The following is a 22,077-nucleotide window of genomic DNA, read 5'->3' as shown; positions in this document are numbered from 1 at the left end:
TGGAGTATTTCCTTACCTCTCCAGGGTTAAATAGTGAATTTCTTACTGAAAATGCCTTATTAAAAAGCTTTTTTCCATTCCAGAAAAGTATGGCTTGTGGCCAGGAAAGATGCTGGATCTTAAATTTGTCATGGGCCATGGGCCCATCCTATGTGTAGTCCTAGTATTTTGAAGGAAACGTGTCAGGAGAGGGGGAGAGAAGTTTTCTTTCCTGATTGAATAGTGAAAAACTGTTCAAGAAGATAAAAAAAGCCCAAGAAAACAACAAAAATCAGCTCCCTCAAAACAATTTTAGAAGAATTTATTTCAAAAAAGCAAAGCTCATGTGAGTAAACACAGGAGTACTGAGAGATACATACTACGTGCAGCCAGCAGGGTTTGTGTTCTGTGCTAGAACAGAGAGGCCTTGACTGGTGTCTGTGGGCCCTAAGCTTGACACAAAGCAAAAGTTACAGTACAAGGTGACAGGCAGAGGGTATGGCTTGAGGGGGAGCACGAGGGTCGTGGCCTGTGTGTGGATGTTCCAGCTGGGGTGGGATGGGCACGTGGAGCCTTCCCTCCAGAGTAAGTGATAGCAGCTATTCTGTGGTGTGAGCTTAGCAACCCAAGGCTTGCGTGTGTTTCACAGGCTTCAGGGTGTCTGACCCAAAGATAACTGTGCTCAAAGGTGTCAGAATGTACCAGAAGAACCAGTGCAGGCTCATGGGGGTGGTGCTTTGGGACAGGCAGGGATTTGGGGAGGTGCTCTGCAACATCTCAACGCACTTCTCTGCTGTAGCTCCTGAGAGCTGCCTCTGCCAAGCTTGGGGTGGTAGCTGTGCTTTTGACAGGTACCTCTGAGGGACCAGACTTGGGAGTATTTCAATGAATTTGTGCCCAAGTCAGCCCCAATTCTGTGACACAGTGGGCACAGTGTCACATTCTTATGGTCTGCCTTTGTTTGACTGGTCTGCAGAGGAAAAAGGGGTTTGAGTTTTCTTATCTGTGCTCCCCTGATATGTTGTAGCTCATGGTAAAGCATGCATGCTTGTTTCTATGTTTTCCCCTAAAAATATGTCTGCTTCAGTGGCACTTTAAATGTTTGAAGGGTTTTCCCCTCTCTTATTACTCAACTTAATTGGAATTATGGTGCCTATCAAAAAGTATTACTGCAAGGTGACCTGGAAATAATAATTTCCTTTCATCTATACCAAACATTCGTAGATCATTAAAATGTCACAAATAAAAAGAGTCTTAGTCACAAAGAAATGGTTTTATATGAGCACAGTAAAATATGAGATTTCATTATATACAAAAGGGCTATGTTTTGTATTCCTTGTTCACAGAGGAAACCTCCAACACATGTGGAATGCATGGCAGGATGTAGGACCCTCTAAGGGCTGTATACAGATATGTGAAGGGAAAGAGGAGGGGGAGAGAGGGGGAAAAAAAAAGACCCAAAAAAAAAAAAAAAAGGCACAGTGGTTCTGAGGAAACAAGCTCATTCAGTAAAATTGGAGCATGTGCTGTGGGTGTGCAGGAGGATTTGTGCAGGGATCTCTGCGCTCTGCATGTGCACGCATTCCTCCGAGTCAGACAGGTGTTAAAGGGAAATGGTGCCCAGGGGACGTGGCACCCTCCCCTGCTATCAGCAGCCCAAGCACATGACGGATCCAAAGGCAGCCAAGCACAACTGCTGAGGGCTTTGCCAAGGGGTTTGGATGCCAAATGCTGACAGAGAGTATCCTTGCCAGCTTGGCACCTTTAGGCCATGTGGCTGCTGCTGACATGGAGTTGTCATTGTAATGTGCTGGGAAGAATGGAACCAGAAACTGTCTTAATAGTTCTGTGTGAATGAAGCTTTCTTATTGTGAATATAAAATATTAATTACCTTACAAATGTGTTTGAGTGGCTGTACATGACTTTGGCACCTGGCCAGGCTGGCAGTGGTGAAATCAGAGGATTGCCTCCTGGCAGCCAAATTTATTTATCCCCCTGCCCCTCCCCAGCATCACACTGGAAATAAGAGGGGAACTATTTGAAAACAGTTGACATCTGGGGGAAGATGTTCATTGGTTCCTGGGATTTGGATCAGTCCCTGAGCTAGTGCCTGAAGAGTGGATTTAACTCATGCTGTAATCTTCTGGCACCTGTTACAGTTTTTGGCAGTGGCACAGGACAGCTCCGATTGCGCTGAGACTGAAGTAGTGAACATATGCCTAATTCCCATCCCAGAAAGAATGACTTAGTGCCCTTTATGCCTTTCCTATTGTTTTCTTTTCCACTTTCTCTTCTCTTATTCATCAAGCTGCTGTTAATAGTTATCATTACATGCAGGCAAGTACCCACCAGCATCTTCAAACAAATCAGGGATAAAGCAAGAGGTAAACAGGAGCAGGAAAAGTTCTGTCTTATCAAAACCCAGCTACTTTGTGCATTTGATTTTCAGTTGTTTGTCTGGCCCTGGATCTTTAGGAAGCATGGTAAATTAAGGACTTCAGGAAAAATTATACATATGCCAGTGTCTGAGATGTAATCAGAAGAAGAGTATTCGGTTTTCTAAACATGTTAATTAAAATGACTAAGTATGTGTCTTCAGGAAGAGAATTCAGAGGACCCATGAAAGGAAGTCTCTTCCTTCATGTCTCTGTACTGATTGTACATCTGTAAATGGCTGCCATCCAGCAGAGCTCTTAAGTGCATGCTTAACTCCAGCACAGGTTGGCTTCAGCAATGTTGCTAGCTTTGGCATGTTTGGGACATTGACGTGCCTGGTGAGAGGCACGTGCTTATGTGCCCTTCTGGATAACCAATTCTTCCTTGTGTCCTACAGGCCAGTGGCCAGGAGAGTGGCTCCAGTGTCCAGCTCCCGTAGAAGGTATTGAAGATGGCAGTAGGGTTTCACTTCATCTGCAGCTCCAGGGATTTTATCCTTCTCTTGGACATCACTGGAATACAGAGGTACAGAGTGCTGAAAAATGGTCTGAAGCCTACCAGCAACGTGTGTAACTTTACCTTGCCTGGTGCCTGTGCAGGATTTCATGGTGTTTGTTTAAAGTGACTCCATAAAAAGTTATGGCAAAGACTGTGAGCACAGAGAAAAAATATCACACTCAGGTATCAAACAGTTAATTAAAATCTACACTGCTGCATCACAGTTAGAGTGATTGTACAGAGGGATAGCTCAAGGGGTGCGTGTGTTAAAATGTATCACTGTGTTTGGTGCCTTGTGAAAAGTCAGTCTTGAGATCTGGGGTGATTGATTAGGTTTGAAGAGAAAGTCCTTGTATACTTATGGTGGTTCTCGGAATTACAACATGGCTTGTTTATCTAGGGAGCCAACAGAAGACCTTGGGCTTCTTATCTAGCCACAGATAAACACTGGCAAAGGCTCTTGAGTTATAATAAATGCAGATGATTTAATTAAATATAATCTGACCACTCACTGAGTACCTCTGAGTACGTCTCATGAAGTACCTCTGTCAAAACACCTGATTTAGGGGAAAAAATATAAAGGGACAGGAAAAAATTCCATCAGTAACAAACAACTGTACCCATAAAGTGCAACTCATACAGTAAAGTCCAAGCAAGCAAACTCAGTGAAATATTCTTGTGTGTGCAGTTCATAGTTCACTCAGATATTTTCCAGACTATCATCTGCATCAGAAATTTGCTGGACAAATAACTCTGATTCTCTCCAGTAGCTTCTTGGTATGCCTGAGGTGGAATTCCAAAAGAGGAAGAGCTGGCAAGTTGTGTTTTGTTTTTACCTTCACCAAAGCCTGTTTGAATTACAGGGATCATAGTGCATCTCTGGTCGTTGGAACCTGCACTCATTTATTTTAAGAGAGTTAATTTCTTGGGGGTCAAAAAAAACACCCAGATGGGGAGAAGCTATCCTGTTGTGGGAAAGTTCTTATCTGCTTCATTGCAATAATTGAAAATGGCTTTTTAAATAGTCTAAAGAAGTTCACTTATTAATAAGACACAAATTTCTTGGGGGGGAAAGAAAAAAAAGCAATTATGAGAAACATTTACACTATCTTTGTCCAGCTTTTTGCCCCTGGAGGAGGAAGTGAGATATTGAGAAAGCAGCACATGTGACAGATGCTGCTCAAGATGCTCAACACATTACTTAAAGATGCTCTGTGACCATCATGCTGTGAGTACTGAAAGAATGTGACTGGGGTGGAACAGTCCACATTTACTGTAACCACATCTGTAGCCTTGCCACTCTCATGTGATGGCCAACAAATTCCTGCCAGTTCCTGGGGTTTTCCTAAACACATCAGGGCAGTGCAAAGCAGCACTGGCTTGGGGAGCCCTATGGTTACCTCCAAGTGAGCTGGCATGTCTGTAGCAGTTTGCCACACAGGGACAGCAGCATCGGTGCCAGAAACAGTAAAGCTCTGTTACTGCCACACATAGTTAATTAGCTCGGGTGTCACAGCAAACAAACACGGCTATATTGCTCCTGGTTCTGCAGCAAAGTTAATTGAGACTGGCTTGGCGATCTCTGCCCCAATATGTGGTGCAGACATACCCAGGAATGCACTCCTATTGTTGACTGAATACTGTATTTTCACATAAATGTGGCAGGAATATAATTGCAGGGTGGAAAGAGAAGGCCAGTATACATTCACTTCACTTTAGAAACCAAATTAAACCTTTGACTTAACTCACTTCTATACCAGCTCCCTGCAGGCATTTCTACAGGCTTCGTTAGAGCCAACCTAGAGGCCATGGAAAAGGTCTTACAAAAGACTAGCCAGGAAGCCAGTCACAGCCCCAGATCCTGCTGCTACAGAACACAATCTGCCTCTTGGCACCTCAGGCTTGCAGCTGCCAGGCACTCTCCTTATGTGGTCACTGGTGTTGGCTCGGAGGCTGGGGCAGATAGATGAGGAGGGCTGAAGGGGAAACACATTCATCACTGCCAGCAGCGAGTGGAGGCAGTGCCAAGTCACTATGTAACCAGGCACATGTGCCAATTTGCTCAGTAATTGGATTGCTATTTGAAAAATTAAAGTGGTGTCTAGAAAATTCTAACCTCTGCATTTATGAAGTATGAGATTTGGGACTGAGAGGCTGAACAGGAAGAGTGGAGGGGGATCAAGCAGAGGTGTTTTAGGAGACCAAATGTAGGAAGTAATTTGATTGCTTTCCAAAGTGTTACAACAGCTTCAGAAGCAGCCTGTCTGTACCAGAGAGACAAAGAGCGAGACACAGTGCAGTGGAAAGCTGTGACATTATGGACAAGCCGTAACCCGTTGCTGACTATGGAAGATCAATGAGGACTTGTCAGCTAAAAGTGATTTTTATAACGAAAACATCACTGGAAGGCAAGGCTTAATGCACTTCTGTAACAAATTTTTCCTTATAAAGAAAAAAGTTCTTAAAGGGGATTATTTTATATTTTCAGGGTTTTCTCAGAGCCTGTGAATTGTTGCTTCTGTCTGCTGTATACATTGCTCTCAAATACATTTGGTGAACAAATGCCATTAATCATAAATTATGTTGAATTATCCAGCTAGAGGGAGAATTTGTGACTCAGAAATATACCTCTGCCATGAATTATTTCTACTCTCATTGCACTCAAATTCAGACTTTGCTTTGACCCCAGCAGAAGCACAATTACATCCGAAAATATAGTTACACAAGTAGTCCTTCAGGCATTTCAGTATTCTTTTTAGTTGAGCTCACTGGCCACCCTTATTTAGCTGAAAACTTCGAGCATATGGGGATGATGGATTATAAATGGTTCCTAAGATAATATTTGTAGTTTAAAGTATAGTCCAGTTGCTAGTAGGTGTACAAAAGTGGTGCCTGTGTTCTTCATCACTGTTAAGCAGAAACTCAAGCTGGAAGCTCTGTATTTAAAAAATGAAAAAGTAAAAATATATGGACTCATACTGAAGAAGAGCTATTTAGAACCTCTGTGAAATGCCTGATTGCTTCTCATGCACTCAGACCTGGTACAATGAGGTTAACACATGTCAAAGCAAAGGCTAAGGAAATTTTGAGTCACATTTCTGCCCCTAGATGGAGTATTCTGCACACTGGGTTGGTTTTTTTGTATATATATATTGGGAGAATGGAGCTGTGTTAGAAGCCTTGAAATGCCTCTTGTTCTGTATTCCCTTTACAGTGTATCAAGTGCTGCTCATTGGGACTAGACTAACTGGGTCCCAGAGACCATTTAGAAGAGAAAAATCAAAATAAGGTTTGTTTGTATAATTGATTGAACACTCTAAAGGCCACTGCAATTTTGTAGCATCTCCTATTTGCTGGTGATAGATATGTGTGTTAAAATGCAAGAAGCCTCTGCTTTACAACGTGTCACTAATTACTATGGAACATCTGATATTTGCAGCTTGCAGTGCTGGATGTTTCTGTGATTTTCATGGTATTGCCTTCTAGGAGTATGCTGTAAATGCCATGGTAACCTTAGTTGCTTGTAAAACATTTTAATAGTGACCACTGTAATATAGTGGTTGTGTGCAAACAGCATGCACCACTGCTTCGGAGGTGTTTGGAACACTTTGTTTTGGTCACAATTGGAGTAAAAATGTTGCCAGACTTTAAGAACTGAATCCTAAACTTGCCAAACAGGGAGCTGAAAGTAAGGTCTCCTGTTCTCCAGCTCCTGTCTTTGATCATCTCTGGAGTTTCATTGATACATTCCTGCCCAGTACTCATATGCTAAGTGAACCACGGCTCCAGAAAGCTCAGAGTTGCTTGGGAAAAGTACTTGGCTGCAGGCACTGGATTTGAAGGGGGTGGGTGTCAGATTAGAAGCCATCTTTTGAAAAACCTCGCTTGTTTTGTGTGTGTGAGTGAGAATTCAGCTGCAGGCTCCTAGCTCAGGTATGTTCTCATTTGGGCTTCTGGTTTAGCCTATTCTTAACAGGAGGGACCAGCTGTAAAGTTTGTCCCTGGGAGTTGAATTCCTGCAGAATCCAGGATTTTCATTTGGACCTTTTTAGATACGATGTAAATGCCAGCAGCTTCCTAACAACTGTTGTTGAAGCTCAGAGCAGAATTTAGAGTAGACCCTTGTGAGTTAGGGAATTGCACAAGATATCCCTTCTCAGAAGGGAAAGAAAAGGCCCAACAAAACCTAAGCCATCTGACTGGAGTCCTGAGAAATGCTTTCCAGCTTTCAAAGAAAGAAAGAGTCTTAATTCAGATTTGCCAGAATCGTCTAATTAGTCCCTTTAATGCCATGCACCTTATAGTCTGTGCCACCGGATTCGTCCTATAAATGAGACGATGGGCTAATTCATCTTGGCAGCAGTAAACAGACCTTGTGATTGTCCTCCTTACAAACACCGGCCTGATTTTAGGAAAACGCTTTGACCAAGCCTGTGTCCCTGCTCCCTCCCCCGCGACGCCCCCTCTTTTTCTGAGTGCTGCCTGTGCTTCTTGCCCTCCTTCTTCCCCAGCACCCCCGCCCAGCCCGTCTCACACACAGTGACATACCTCACACGTTTGCCACTGCTAACAACAACCTGTCAACTCTTTCTTTGCACCGTGCTAGGCGCCTTTTGTTTCTGCAGCCCAGCAAGCCTTGCAGCTGTTGTCCAAGGCCTGCTCCGACAGCCTGTGATCAGTCAGCTGCAAAATCCTCCCTGAACAACTCGGTATTCACAGCTCTAATCGGGCCAGCGGACTGTTTCCTCCTCTCTCGCAGTAAATCTTTATCACTTGCGCTCTGCTCGTCAGTTCATGGCGCCAGCTCTTTGGGCTGGCTGCTCGATCCCTTTCCCATACTCTGCTGGGCTGTGTGCTCTGAATGCTAACTCCAGCCTTGTTTAGACTCGGGGCTGCTTCAGTGCTGCAATCCACATGTTGGGAAGGTCTGGATTCCAGCTCCCCCCACCTCTCTGTTTTTAATGTGCATTAGGTTTGTATTGCTCTAAAGGTGAAGCTATCAAAGGCTCCCTCCCTCTTTGCCCTCCCTCGGCCTGTTTCATACTTTGTCCATATAAGTTAGTTGTGTGATTATCTTTGTGTTTCCTCCCAGCAGACTGTTGTGCTTCTGTTTAAGAGCTGTCTTTGGAGAGGAGATGAGGGTGAGCTGCCCAGCCTGGGGAAGCTGCTGATGGCAAGGGAAAGCCTGGGGGAACTGGCGCTAACCTTAATTTGATCGCATGCCCAGGGCTATTAACCCTCCTCCTAATGGTCCCCCCACAGAGGAGTCGGAAACAGGTTTTCCCCTATCCTGTTCCTTACTTGGTGCCATCACAGTCTTTTAAAGGATTTACATCAAAAATGTTGAATTGTCAAGCACATTTCCAGGAAAAAAAAGAGGATCAGAGTTTGCTTCGTTAGTATCCTCAGCTGAGCTGAGGAAAGTCCTTGGAGAGTTTAGGGTGGAGGTTTCTGTCAATGTGGAGTTCCTGAGGATTTATTCTGGTGGAGCTGAAAGCACAACTTTATCTGTGCCTCTTGCCTCTTTACAGGATACAGTGTGTAAACTCCTGCCTCCTTTGGGAAAACATTGTGGGTTTTATTTCCCTGTATTTGGGCCTGGGATTGTAGATGATAGTCTAGTGAAACCTCAGTTAAACAGCACATTTTGCAAGGAGGCTCAGCTAGCTCTTAGGTAAAGCTTGCTGGAGACCATTTTTGAAAAATGTAAATTATTCAGGAAGGTTTTTTCAGTTTATAAGGAACCTGGGAAACTTTTGTCTGAGCACCTGCATGAGGGACAAAAACTGATGGGTTTAGTGTTCTCTCTGAAACTGAGTCCATCTTTGACACCATTTCTCTTTCTTCCTCAGTTTTTCCCACCTTGAAGTCTGTTTTAGCTGTTCCAGGTATCTGCGTGTGCACGTGTAAGCAGGAGTGAAAATTAACCAAATACAGAAAGTCCTTCAAGAATACAATATGACCTGGCTTTAAAAATGTTGTTTCTCTTAGCTTCAAAAGGTAGCTGTAAAATAGATGCCCCTTGGAAAATCTGGGTTAATTTCTATTCAGACTTTCCACACCTCAGTTTCTTATCAGTAGAGTATTTGCTTGGTCAAAGATAAGCCTGTGGTTATGGGATTCTTACAGTTTTGGCATTGGTGGTCAGTTTGAGTCTGTAGAGAGATGCCATCCTTGTAGGGCTTTGTTGGCTCCCACTGGTGCTTCCAGGTGGGTCATGTTTTGTCTCTGTGTAAACAAACAGACCTGTAAACACCCTTAAGGCTTCATTTGGGGAAATGGCTCAGATTTTGCTGGTATCTGCTATCAAAGTGCCTTTCTCAGTGTGTTCTTTGGTGAAATTGAATTGTGTGAACAGGATCTGAATATTGACGCTTTTTCTGTAGGCTGTCCCCAAGGGCAGCAGTAGAAATCTTCAATAGTACAGAGAATCCTACAAATAAGCTGATTGTACCAGTTCATATAATGGAATAATATAGTAGTTTGCAAGGGACTTTAAAAGCCACTTTTTTGGTGTTGAATAAGAAGTTAGTGGACATGTTTATTTTGTGATATGATTGACTTCTATCTTGTGAAACGCTGGTGCTTTACCATGCAGTAAAGCGCTGCATGGTAAAGCACCAGTGGGGAGAGTGGGATGGGCAATCCACCTGCTGTCCCCTGCACAAAAAGCAGTTAATTTTTAAATTGTTCCAAAAGAACTTGATAACCTCTAAACGTCCTTGGATATCCTAATATTTTTTTAATTTATTTTATTACATTTCAGAAAACCCATTGGGAGCTAGAATTTACATGTTGCCCGATAAGGTGGAAGGAAATATTTTGTCTTTAAATTACAATGGAAGATTCTGGGAGTCTGAATTGAAAGTGAATGGAACAAGGAGAGAAGACTTTCTCAAAATTATTTTAATTTTTTTGAAAATGAAAGCAACTCAAAACACAAAATACAAACAGTATTTTGAGTCTCTTCATGCAGAAGTAAGCAAGGATGTGCACAGCTTGTCTCAGCTTTCCATAGTAGATTGCCACAGTCCTCATGTCCTGGTTCTCCTCACCTGCTAATTTGAACCTTGAAGTGAGGGGTTATTTTGAAGGATGCAGCTGGTGCTGACCTTGGTATGGTTGTAATTCTGTGGTGGTTGGTGATGTGGGCTTAGGATGGTTAATTGGGAAATGTCAATGGAAGTTGTGACGTGTAGTCTTTATCTGTTCTTTTCCTCAGAGCTTTGTAGCATAGGGGAAGACTCCCAGGAGGCAAATATTCCTAATGGGGGAATGTATTGCTGTTTTGAGAGTTGAGTTCAATCCTTATTTTTACCCAGACCACAATGAAGGCTCTGTACCTTTTTCTGTTGGATGGCTGCTAGAAGAGGGCTTGTTTATGGCTCTGGGATGAACAGGAATTTGAGAACAGCCTGTCTGTTCCCAGTTGCAGATTGAAACTGCACTTGACTCACTTTTCCTAATGCATCTGGATGCATATATTGGAGCAGGATATTTTATTTCCCTGCTTCTTTATTTCTGAGGAGCAATGTCAACTTTTTTTTCGTAGCTCCTCCCATATCTGTCTTCTAAGAAAATCTCAGATGCTAACAACTTACTGTTTGATTTTTTTTTTTTACAGGGTTGTTGATAGTATGCTTGCACAGTAATTCCATTTGAAAATAGTATTTTAGACTAGGAATTTTCTTGTCTGATTTGCCTCAGACTTTCCTGAAAAATTCTACCTTAACATAAAGTTTGCACCTGTAGAAGTTTAAGGAAGTCTGTTTAGCTTTTGCTTTGTGAGGGAGGAACTCTGCCAAAAGTGAGTTTCTGATGAAAGACTAGTATAAGCATGGATAGACTGCTTGCATCATTACTAGGTAATAGTAATGTATAATCAATCTCATCAAGAAAAAACATGATTTAATGGATTTTATATTCCTTATAAAATTTTTTTTTGTTTCTTCTTTGGCTACACAGCGTAAAATATTCACAACTAACCTATCATGTTTAATTTTGTGAGTTGCTTTCAGTGTGCGCATTTCCTGTACATCTTGAACAAAACCATGCAAAAGTGAACGGGGAATAAAGGGAAAATTTATAAATGGTTCCATGTGACTGCCTCTTCCACAGAGAATTTTTTCTCCCCTTACTTGAGAAGTTAAGAGGGAATGCAGGGCCATGCAGTGTTTGTTAAAGCTGATGGAATATCTTTCTCCCTCTGGGTATCTCTTTAATCAATGTTTCTTTATACCATTAGGTCATCTCCTCTTTTTTCAAGGCTGTTTTTTTAATTCCGAAGAAGGCTTGTTTTGTACATTTCCGTACATCTTGATGTTTATTCTAAGAATTATGACCTGATCACTTCCTCTCTTTTCCTCAAAATTTCTGTCGTTTTATCTATTTTAAGTACCAGAGCACAAAGATAACCCCATCATAGTTCTCTCATTTTCCCCAGCAGTTCCACCCCCCTGCAATGAAAAAATGAAAGGTCTCATGGTCTTACAGATTTTCTTTATGCTTATTTTGGCTTACTTGCAACCCAAATACATCATCATGCTATAAGACAGCTCTCTAAGGCTCTTGGATCAATTAAAGGTAGCCCTATTCATTGCCAGTACAAACCTTTGCCTATTAACTCTTTCAAAGGGCATTTGTCATCACAAAAAGCTGTGGATGCTGGCTGGGTACATTGATTTAAAAAAGGTATTGTTTTAAGGCTGCTGAATATCTTAATTAGTCGTAATCAGAGGGGAGATTGTGTCTGTAAAGTGATACAGTTACCTTTCACCTACTTGCTTTATTTTCTGAGGTTTTTTTGAAAAAAATCTCAGACATACCTCAATCATGCTGTTTTCAGGGTACAAGAGGAGTGCACTTGCTGATCAAGCTCTAACTTATGACATTATTTTGTAAAGCTAAATATTTAGTGTGGTAATCCAGAATGCATCTCCTTGGCCTGTGATCAGCCAAGAGCAAGTCAGTGTAGAGGCACTGCTCCTTGCCAGCAGCCATCGTCCTTCTCTTCCCTCAGAAATCCTGGGTCTGTATCCTGGCAATGCAGAAATCCACCCCAAATCTTCAAGCACTTGCACCTGTGCTCAGCTCAAGCCCACAAATTGTCCATTAATGCAGAGTGTACACAGCCCTGTTTGGCAGGTCAAGGTAGAACAGGGTAACTTTTTTTAGACCAGGAGTTCATTTGCCACAATTATTGTCTCAAATGATTTCAAACAGTTTGTTGATGTGCTCTGCATCTCTGGGGAAATATCTTTTTCTGCTGTTCCTTGAATCAAAAATTTCTTGCAGTAGTTAATCATAAAATTTTTTTTTATCCAAGGAGACCCCTTTGAAAATGAAAATCTGTGCTTTTCCTTGATATTCAAAGTTTTCTTTGTGCTTATTGCTTCCTTGGGGTTTTTTTCTGAGCAAACAGCATAGTTTATATTTAATTTAAAATATTTTATGCGAATCAAACATTTTTTAATGTGCATTTAATGGAGGCATTGAGATATAGACAGAACCCTTCCAGTCACATGGCTTGGTGGTACAGCAATGGCTTTCATCATCTGACCGTCACTCTCTGGAGGTGCAATTCCAGAGAAGAGAATTTGGGAATATATTCTTTTCTTTCCATATTTATGCAAATATCTTCTTACAGGGAGGAGGAAACACTTGGCAAAAAAAAAATGTACGTCACATTTCATAAAAGACGTGCTTTTGTGCTTTATTAAAATACTAGATACAGTGGTGATGGTAAAAATAGCATTTAATTTGTTTCATCATGGGAAGGGGAGGAGATGCAACTGGTGTCTTGCAGGGGTAACTGATGTCCCCCTCTTTTCTGAGACAAAAATTCTTTAGAAAATACCTGGTATACCAACCATGGATATAAAATGGCTCATGCAGTCTGGTCATTTGGAAAGCAGGACAGTGCCATGGCTGGGAACCACCTGACAAATGAATCCCCAACACTCACACTTAGCTGGTGCTTTGCTTGATGAATTTTGTTATAGGAAATGCCTGCATGCACAGATTCTCAGGGAAATGTGGCAGAGTCATGTAAATGCAAGTAGTATTGTCCTCAGTCTCTTGTTTTTCAGTGAATAAGTGTGCTGAACAATGTATGGCTTGAAGTGAGAATATGTTTATGATTCACCTAATTTTCTCAGAATCCAGGATGGTACATGCATTTCTATCACAAGAGCATATTTCTCTATGTGTCTAGATCCTGCATGAAGTAATTCTTGTGAGTATTTTATCTCCTTTTTAAAATTTTATTGTTACAAAAATGCTTCAAAAATTTAGTTCTGTCTCCAAAGTGCTGTACAGTCAGAGCCTAGTATAATCTCCATTTCACAGATGAGGAAAACCAGCCTGAAAAAGATTGAAGTTCGAATTCAAGGAACTTAAGCACCTCTTCTAATGTTCCTGTGATTTTGGCATAAGCTATTATGAAGAGTTTCTCTGGGATGCTGTCAGAGGTGAAAACAGCAAATGCTCTGAGTTGCAGACAGTACCTCAGCCACAGTACTGCAAATTTTCCTTGTTATACTTGATGAAAAACATGAGGCAATGAGATTGTCATAGAGGAGAGAGATTTATTTTTGTAGTTAGTTATTCAATATATGTACTGTGGTATTGAATCTCATTTTAGCATGGAGGTTAGTGAAGTTCTAACCTTTTCTTTCAGCTTTGTAGATTTTCCCAGAAGTGTGTAGCATCTTTTCTTTGGTCAGGTGCCTCAGATATAAAGTCAGAGAAATAAATCTGCACATTTCTCCCATGGCTGTGATAAGCATATGTATTTATACAGAATGGCATTGTGTGTCTTGCTCTCTGTAACATTATTAGGTGTCTGTACAAGTAGGAGATTTATGGAGTGTAACTCATTTTTCCTTCTCCACACTGTTCCAGTGGAAGAGCTCAGACTGCGATGAGAAAAAGTAGTACACATTATTAAGAATTCTGATAAAGTAGGCTGAATAAATTTGTTTTCTTTGTGAGCCTTAATCCCGTGTTTTATTGGCTTCTTGGATATGGCTAATTTATTTGGAATTCCATTCTGTTCCCGACAGCATTCCTGATTAGCAGTTTGATCACCCGGAGCAAAGTTACATACCAGCTTTCAACTCTTGTAATCTAGCAGTGTAATTTTTTCAAATGGACTCTTTTCTTTCCTTCTTTGCCCCAGCTCCCCTTCTTTTTGTATGCAAAGAAACTTTAAAAGTAAGCAGGATAACCTGTTAATAGAATGAAAAACCTCTTCAAAACACAATGTAGTTTGCTGAAAGCCTGACTTTCATTTTTGAAGTGAAAAAATGAGGTTTGGAGCAGTGTCAATGCAGCATGTGAAATGTTTGCCTTCCATCACTTATAAAGGGTAACAGTTCTTTTCAATAACTGCATTTTATGAGTGGGGTGATATAATATTCAAGTCATTTCCAAGGTCTGTAGTTCACCAGAGCACATTTTGCTTATGATTAGTTTCAGAAAGTTTGAATTTTTCTGGAGTTGTTAAGTTTGTCACATGGTGGACTTTGTAGGAAAATGGCAGCTTGTGGAGGCCCAGGGACCTACCATTGGAACTTTAACCTCAGAGCTATTGGCTCATGCAGTCAAAACAAAGGATGACCAGGACACCCAAATTTAATTGTAAACCAGAGGCAGGTTTGGGTCTGAACTCTTTTTGGTACAATGCAGGCAGAGCATAATCCTAGTGATCTGGTCTGCCAAAGACATGGAGTTGCAGATGAGAGAGAAGTGAGTTTTCCATCCTGTGACATTTCTGAAAGTCCCAGTCTGATTTTTGCACAGTGAAAAGGAAACAAGGATCTTAAGTGAAGGGAGGCTTGGGAATAGCCCAGAGACAGGTGACCACAGCACTCATCAAAAGGCTCAAACTGTGGTTTTATGCATGAGTGCCTTGGCTGCATAATGTTTGAAGACTGATCTGTCTGGTTTGTACTGATCTTGAATTGTAGGGCTCTGGAAGGCAGCTCTTGGCACATACTTTGTTGAAACTGAAGCACATTATGCCAGTTTTCTATGTTTGAAAAACTGACACTTTGTTGAAAACGTTTTGTCAAAAATAGTACTCATTAAATTCTGTGCTGTATTGGTGTGAATTCTGTTAATTCAGTGGGGGGAAAAAAAATCTACTGATGAAAACCAACCAGAAAAGGTTGGTTTAGGGCTAGATCATTGTGCCTGGTCAGTTTTGGTGAAAATTCCTTAATTTCCTCAGCAAAAAACCCTGAGGTTCTTTCTACCCCAAAAATTGGGCATCCGAGTGTGAAAACTTTGCAAATTGTGTATGATCTCTCTGATCGCTAAGAAGATAATAATTACTTGATAACACACTGCTCTGAACTTTATAACGTAAATTTAAATATGCATCCCTGGTTTTTATCTGTTGAGTCACAAGGTATTTTTGTATTTTTATACTTGTTCACAATTAGGTGGACGTTTTGGGCATTGCTAATCTTTTAATTGATTGGTGCCATTAAGTATCTTGGCCTGTACGTGATCTATTCTGCTACTGTTGGGTCGTATTCTGGTCACATTCCCAGTAAGAAATTCCTGTAAATGAAAGTGAACCAAGATGTCTCCTGCTGACCATTACCCCATCCAGCAGCACATGGAGGTGGTCATGGAATGACAGCAGAGGTTTCATCAAGTCTTTTTGGAAATACAGATGTCTTTGTGTAATCACTTTTAAGACTGATTTATAAGGTTTTGTTACATTTCCTTCTAGTCCTTTCCCTTCACTTTTATTGCTATTTCCTGTGATTTGTGCTCTTTTGTTGCATTTAAATCTCACTTTTGACCCCTTTGAGGATGAGCAGGGGTTTTACTAATACTTATGGTTTTATGGAGGCTGAAGTTAGTCTTAAGGGATGAAACATGTAATAAATGAAGTATCTTCTGTCTGTCCTTGTTGTTCTTGATCATAGAAATGGGCATACTGAGCTGATTACAGTGGGAGGAGTGTGTTTGCTGGGGATTTTCCGGGAGAAAACTTGTGGGGCAGGTGTTGACTTTGCTTTGACTCAGTGCAGGGCTTAATGATCTTGATATGTGCATGTTATCACAACTCAGGTGTGATAGGAAATAATTGACTCTGAATGTCAGATTTTTGTCCTCTAGAGCGGTAACATCTTGATCTGACTCTTTTTAAGTGGTACTTTGTTTTCAGTGTGATGTAGAATGCTTGCTCAGGAGGTTTCACGTATGTAACCTGGAGCAAGGTGCCTTTTTTGACTCTGATAACTGTAGAAGGAATGTGATTCTGACAGATAAGTGCTGGTTTTGAATTTTTCCTTTTTTTTTTCAACAAGAACTCGGGACTTCTTATTAGCCTTGCCAACACCTGCAAGTCTTGCCTGCTTCCTTTGGTAGATATCCTGACTTTTGAATGTGTGGAAAATGCAGTAAGTCAAATATCCTGCTTTTTAATTCTAATTTGCTTATATTTTGGGATATAGTTCAAACTGGTGATAAGTGTTTTGGGATTATTGTTGTAATGCCTGCTTTGCCACTTGTAAGTTTGCTTGATATTTTAAAATTTTAGGAGTGTAGTGATACTTTACGAGATTGCTTTATAAGGGAATTGGAAAATGAGATGTGAAATCTGTTGCCTTACATTTTGAAAGTCAACAAGACTGTGTAATATGTACTTTTTCCCCCTAAACTACCCTTCAATAGACATTTACCAGAACAATTAATTACGTGATAATTTAAAAGCAAGGTATTAAATTTATCTTGGAAATAGTTACAGATTAGAGGATTTTAATAAATATTTATAGCAGAATAGGGTAGTAATATTGGTTGTGTGCTGAAAACACATGTTAGTGATAAAATATTGCCCATCAGAAATACTGTTCTATCATGTCATTGTTCCCTAGAGAGATGACTGATTGAAAAAATGATTTTAATAAAATAAACTTTGAACAGAGAGGATGCTTTTATGGGTGATAAAGCACATATTCTTCAAAAAAGGCACATCATTAAAAATGGTGCCAGACATTAGGAACATCTGTTGAGTGAAAAAGTAAATTTGGGAAAATCCAAATAATAATGCTCAATGTATAGGCTTTACATAGTGCTTTTTCCTCACTTGTTCTCAAAATACTTTGCAAAGAGAGGAACAACTACCCATGTTAAACTGCATTTTCTAAAATCCAGCCACACCAGTTTTCATTTGGCATTTAAATTTGCCCTGCTCATGCCGTGCCATTAATTTTCCGTGGGAGGAAATCTGTCCCAGGGAGCGAAATCCAAGCAGGAAAGCATGTCCTTCCATTTTGGGCAGCATTCCTGTGTGTGAATAAAAGCAGGCTGCCAAGCTGACAGCCGTGGCATGTGGAGCCAGGGAGCTGCCATTGCCCAGGCAGCTGGCAGGGAAGTTGTGTCAGCCTGTCCTGGGCACATCCCGGTGCCAGGCGCCAGGAATGTGCCGCCTCTGTTCTGGCTTTGACACCTCGCAGGGACTGCCGGAGCTGAGCACCGCTCCTGAGCCCAGGCAGGAGGAGGCACCTGTTCCCTTGGCAGTGCAGTGAACCCCCAGTTCATCCCTGGGGTGTGCCCTTAAGTAGCCACCAGGCTCCTCGGGGCTAGCATGGTGAGCTGGAGCTGGTGGCCAAGGCATGGGATGTGCTGTGTTGCAGCTCATGCTGAAATCAGTGGTTTTCAGCAATGCTGCTGGAGCACAGACAGCTGCCTTGCACCACGCTGGAGGAAGAGGGTTGTCACAAAAGATGCACTTTTCCTTAGACCTGTCCAGATGGGCTGGTGCAAAGATACTGCTTCTCTAAAAAAAATTCAGGTATTGTCGCCTCAGCCAATAATTAATTGTACAGCTACCAAATGAGCCAGTTGCCCAAGTGAGTGCATACTGTGGAGCCCCGTCTTGTTGCAGCAAATGGACCCACTCAACAGATTGTCAAACTGTTTTTGCTGCTGAAATCCCTTTCAGATGAGATGATGATTTTCTTTTTTCTCATCTGTGTGAGTGTAGGTCTCTTAAAAGAAAAGAGCAGGTTAGAGAAACAGTTGTCAGGAATGATGTAGTTGATTTTGCTTTAGGGCAAGCTGGTAGACCTTTTGGGCCCCTTTATCCATTTTCCTGTAGCTGTAGGTGACCCTAGTAATAGATACATGTGTATTTATTTGTTCTCTCCAGCCTGCTGCATTTTTTCAGCAGTCTTTGCTAGTTGAAAGGAGCAGTCCCTTTAAACTCAGCAGCTTTTGCAATCTGTAGGTATAAAAAAACATTGTTTGGTGTGCCTCCTCAAAGATTCCTCCTTAATCCTGATTTTGTGTACTCATCCCTTCGTTGAGCCTTCCTGAACAGAGGAATTTGAGTTGATTCCCATTCCCTCATAAACGCATGCAGGGCAATATGTCAGACTTTTTTGCCTTTGAAGCAATCTGATCAGTTCTGACACTTTCCACCTCCATTAAGGAATCCATATGATAGTTGAGAACACCCGTTAGTGTGAACAAACTCCTGAAACCCCTGAAAGTATTTGCTTTGCTCTACCATTTAACTGTTTACAAAGTCCAGGGCTTTTCTTCGGATACACATTCAATAAAAGGGAACAGATTATTTTATTTAGCTTTTTTAATTGCAGTGTAAATGTGATTCTGTTGGCTGTGTAGTAGGCAACATGTTGACTTTCATGAGGTTACCCCAATCAAGGACAAATTTGACCAGAAAGTGATACTTTGAGAGGATATTGACAGCCAGCATTTTGGTAAGGCATTTGGCCTAATGCAGAATTTTTAAAAATTGAGGAAGCACCTCTGACACAGAGCTATTGCTTGAACCATATCCAAGTCATTTCACTTACTGCTGATTCTTCCCAGTTTTGCCATCATAATTCCACATGTCCAGGCCCAGGCAAGGAATAGCTTAAACATCAATAAAAGTTCCTTGTTTTCTTCTGAAGTGGGTCCTGGAGTTTGTGCTAGTTCTAATGAGGACTTGGCATCTCTAAGGATATTACTGTATCCTGTAATCTCAAGGTATTACTGTGCCCTGAATTTAAGGGAAAAAGAACATAGAATTTTCAAAGCCTTATGTCTCTGAATCAGGCTTTAATTTCTTTTTAGACAGAAAGTGCTGTTTCTGGGGAAAGGAACTTGCTAGTTAGTAAGTCTGAAAAGATCTTAACAGTTCCAGTAATTACTCATTTCATCAATCCATCTATATTTAAAGTGAGCTAAACTGAGTTCTTTCCTATAGTGTCTGCTTCAAATAATGCTGCTTTACATTTGGAGAGCCAAATAAGGAAACAGAGGATAATCTTACAGGAGTTTCATTCCATTTCAGTTTGAGCAGCTCAGACTTGCTGTAACAAGAGCACTTCTTTCTATGAAACCTTTTTAACATATTCGACTAAACAAACTATCTCCTAAAGAAACTAGGACCATTTTTTTTGTGTTTGTGTGTGTGTGCGCTTTGCTCCAGCCTTGGCTGTTGAGGACATTTCTGCATTTGTCCATGTACTAAATGAGCGATGCATTTTGGACAGCTTCTGTGTTCTGATTTGTTTTCTTGTGCTTTTTTGTGTCCCCCTCTTCCCCCTCCCCTTCTTCCCCTTTTCATTTGTCTAGGGGGGGAAAAATAGCTCCTCCAGTGTTGTTTCCTGCAAAGACCATTCTTAAGAGCTGGTTGGACAGCGCAGGACTCTTGAAGTGATAGCTAATTGGTGAAAGAAAGGCCCTGATTGTCTTGAGGGAGCTGGAAAGTGCTGCGTGTGCTGCTGAAAGGGACTAGGAAGAAGGTGCCTGGTTTCGCTGAGCAGCTGCTGCTGGAGATGTTTGGAGATTACATCAGCATTGGAAAAGAGGGGCCAAAAAAAAAAAAATTCAACTTCACAGAGACGGAGTTTATGGAGGTTTTTTCCCCCCTTCCAAAGGTCTTCTGACAATACTGTCATTGTCAATATAAGAGTTTGTTAATTCTTTATGAATAGCACATGGGGCCTCTTGACTAAATAGTACGTTACATGTCCCAAATCTGTCAGCTGGACTCTTCTCTCACATGCTAGTGAGATCACTTTGATTGGAATGTTAGAGGAATTGCTGGGCTGGCTGTGTAGAACTGAATGCTGCATTATATAATTAGATCTCCCAGTGTATTTTTTTTCACATTACCTCTTTATTCTAGCTTAAATATGGAATCAGTCCTTTTGATGGTTTTGCTGGTTGTAATTATATTAATACGGTTCATTTTGTGGTCCTGTCTTAGTGCTTATATAGATTATAAACTGTCCCAAAGGTTTCCTGGCACAAAAAAAGAGGACTAAGACTTCAAAAGGCTCGTTCAGGTTTGAATTGACAATGGGGAGAGCTGGGTAAGGTAAATGGAGCTAGAGCAGCTTTTACCGTGGGATCTGATGAGAGAGAAATGACCTGCTGAGACTGCAGCTGAGTGAAGATCCTTCGGAAAGCCCTATGCTGACAGAGGGGAAGCAATGACAACTGATTGAGTCAAATGACTTCCTATCTGACTTGGGCATGGATTTGCTGTTGGGAACAGACTTGTGGACTTCTGCCAATTAAATGATGTGAACAAGCTGGAAAGAACCCTCTTGCTGGGCAGTCCAAGAGTGCTCAGTGTCCTCAAGCCATGCTGTGGGCTGGCAGGAGCACATTTTCACCTGGCTGGTTGATTTGTTACCAAATTTTTCATGGCTCTTCCCAGCCAGTCAGATCTGAAACTGATTGAATGATTTTAGCTGACCATAATCTTCCAAATATTCACATTTCTTAGCAAGTGATGTATATGAGTTACCAGTACAAGGTGGATACCACTGGAATAATCTGTTCCATGGAAGACAGATTTGTGTCTCAGAGATTGTTTGATGGACTCTCGCTGTGCTTCAGCACCAACAACAAGTGGGATGACAACATGAGTGAGTTTTGATACCAAAGCCTGCAAGTGACCTTCATGCCTAGCCTGAAACAAGCACGCTACTAGGACACTGGAGGATTTGACTATTTGCCCAAGGACAAAGTGACTTGGGATTTCTTGGTAATTTCTTAACTTCCCTGGCAAAAGCAAGCAAAGTTTTTCAAATGAACTGTCTTCTTTAAAATAGTGTTGTATTAAGTCAAACAACAGTGTAATACTGTCTTTTAAGAACTAAATTTTTCTACAGTAAAGATAAGGAAATTGTGTTACCTTGCCCTAGAAATGCTCTATCCTTGGCGTAGTTAATCTTTAAAAATTGTTTTTTAAAAAATCCTTTTTTTTTGTTTCATCATTTTCTATCTCATGTGAAAGGGAAGGTTACTACTTCATATACTTATTTTTATATATCTTGGTAGCTCACATGATGATATCAGAGTTGAGCTAGGTAAAAGCCTACAGTATTCCCATACAGAGTTTCTGGCCCATTCATGAGTCACACACTCCTACAGGCTTGTCATTAGTAACTGCTCATCAGCCCTTGTAACTTTGTCTTTTAGAGCCTCCTGAAAATCAGACATGAGAGTTGATATGTGCTTAGGCAGTGAAGCAGGGTAAATGTCAGGTCAATTGATTTCAGCATCATATTTTATTTATGGTGGATGACCAATCTACAAAACAGCCTGTAATGCATGAAGGTGCATGTCATGGGCTTGAAATCCTGCCAGACAACAATAAATTATATGTAGATATAACTAACTCCTTGTCTGTTTCTTAATTTTAATGATAGTTCTGTCCATTTTTTGTTTCTCCAACACCAGCAAACCACAAAAGGAAAGTGCATGTTGTCTACTTGATGTGCCAACATCCCTTTTATAAGGAGTAACTGGAAAAATAGTGACAGTAATCCATTTTTCTTCTTTCAGTTAATCATTGCTATTCTGAGCTGTTTTGTGCAAAACAAAGCTTGTGGAGAAATTGATAGTGCCTTTAAGAAATAAATCTTCTCATTCTTTATTTCAGTCCTATGGAAATTGCATTTGACAAGCAATACAAAACAGTATACTGTTTGTATTAATTAAAAGTGCGGATGTAATGAGAAGCCATATAGGTGAAGTTGTGGTTTACTGCCTTTAACATTTGGGGATATTGGCACTGACATCAGTGTGGAATTGACAACTTTTCATTTTTTTGTCCCTGCAGGGCAGTGTTTCAGGTTTTCCCTGTAAATCAGAGCTTGTGGTCTTGTTATGGACCA

The 22,077-nt window shown here is 41.0% G+C and overlaps 2 protein-coding genes across 8 annotated transcripts in view; both read left to right on the top strand.

Annotated features, from left to right (window-relative positions):
* TPCN2 (two pore segment channel 2) overlaps window positions 1-3,579 on the top strand; it is a 47,690-nt gene extending 44,111 nt beyond the window's left edge. For 3 of the 7 annotated variants that reach the window (XM_064715519.1, XM_064715520.1, XM_064715517.1), the window contains one exon: window positions 2,814-3,579. In XM_064715519.1, coding sequence (XP_064571589.1) covers window positions 2,814-2,989 — 176 coding nt within the window. In that variant the 3' untranslated portion in view covers window positions 2,990-3,579. The remainder of the gene's footprint in view (window positions 1-2,813) is intronic. The other 4 variants (XM_064715523.1, XM_064715521.1, XR_010440630.1 and 1 more) reach the window with 3 other exon arrangements.
* A 190-nt stretch (window positions 3,580-3,769) lies between these two features.
* On the top strand, window positions 3,770-21,537 carry SMIM38 (small integral membrane protein 38). The gene is made up of 4 exons (XM_064715526.1): window positions 3,770-4,142; window positions 6,129-6,203; window positions 16,240-16,332; window positions 19,520-21,537. The coding sequence occupies exon 4, from the start codon at window positions 20,014-20,016 to the stop codon at window positions 20,212-20,214; it is 201 nt and encodes a 66-aa protein (XP_064571596.1). The 5' UTR covers window positions 3,770-4,142; window positions 6,129-6,203; window positions 16,240-16,332; window positions 19,520-20,013; the 3' UTR covers window positions 20,215-21,537.
* The last annotated feature ends 540 nt before the right edge of the window (window positions 21,538-22,077 follow it).

The sequence above is a fragment of the Zonotrichia leucophrys genome, chromosome 5 (genome assembly GCF_028769735.1).
Source record: "Zonotrichia leucophrys gambelii isolate GWCS_2022_RI chromosome 5, RI_Zleu_2.0, whole genome shotgun sequence".
In the NCBI taxonomy this organism is placed as follows: domain Eukaryota; kingdom Metazoa; phylum Chordata; class Aves; order Passeriformes; family Passerellidae; genus Zonotrichia; species Zonotrichia leucophrys.
The sequence above is the reverse complement of the archived record's forward strand: the minus strand, read 5'-3'. Positions and strand labels throughout refer to the sequence as shown.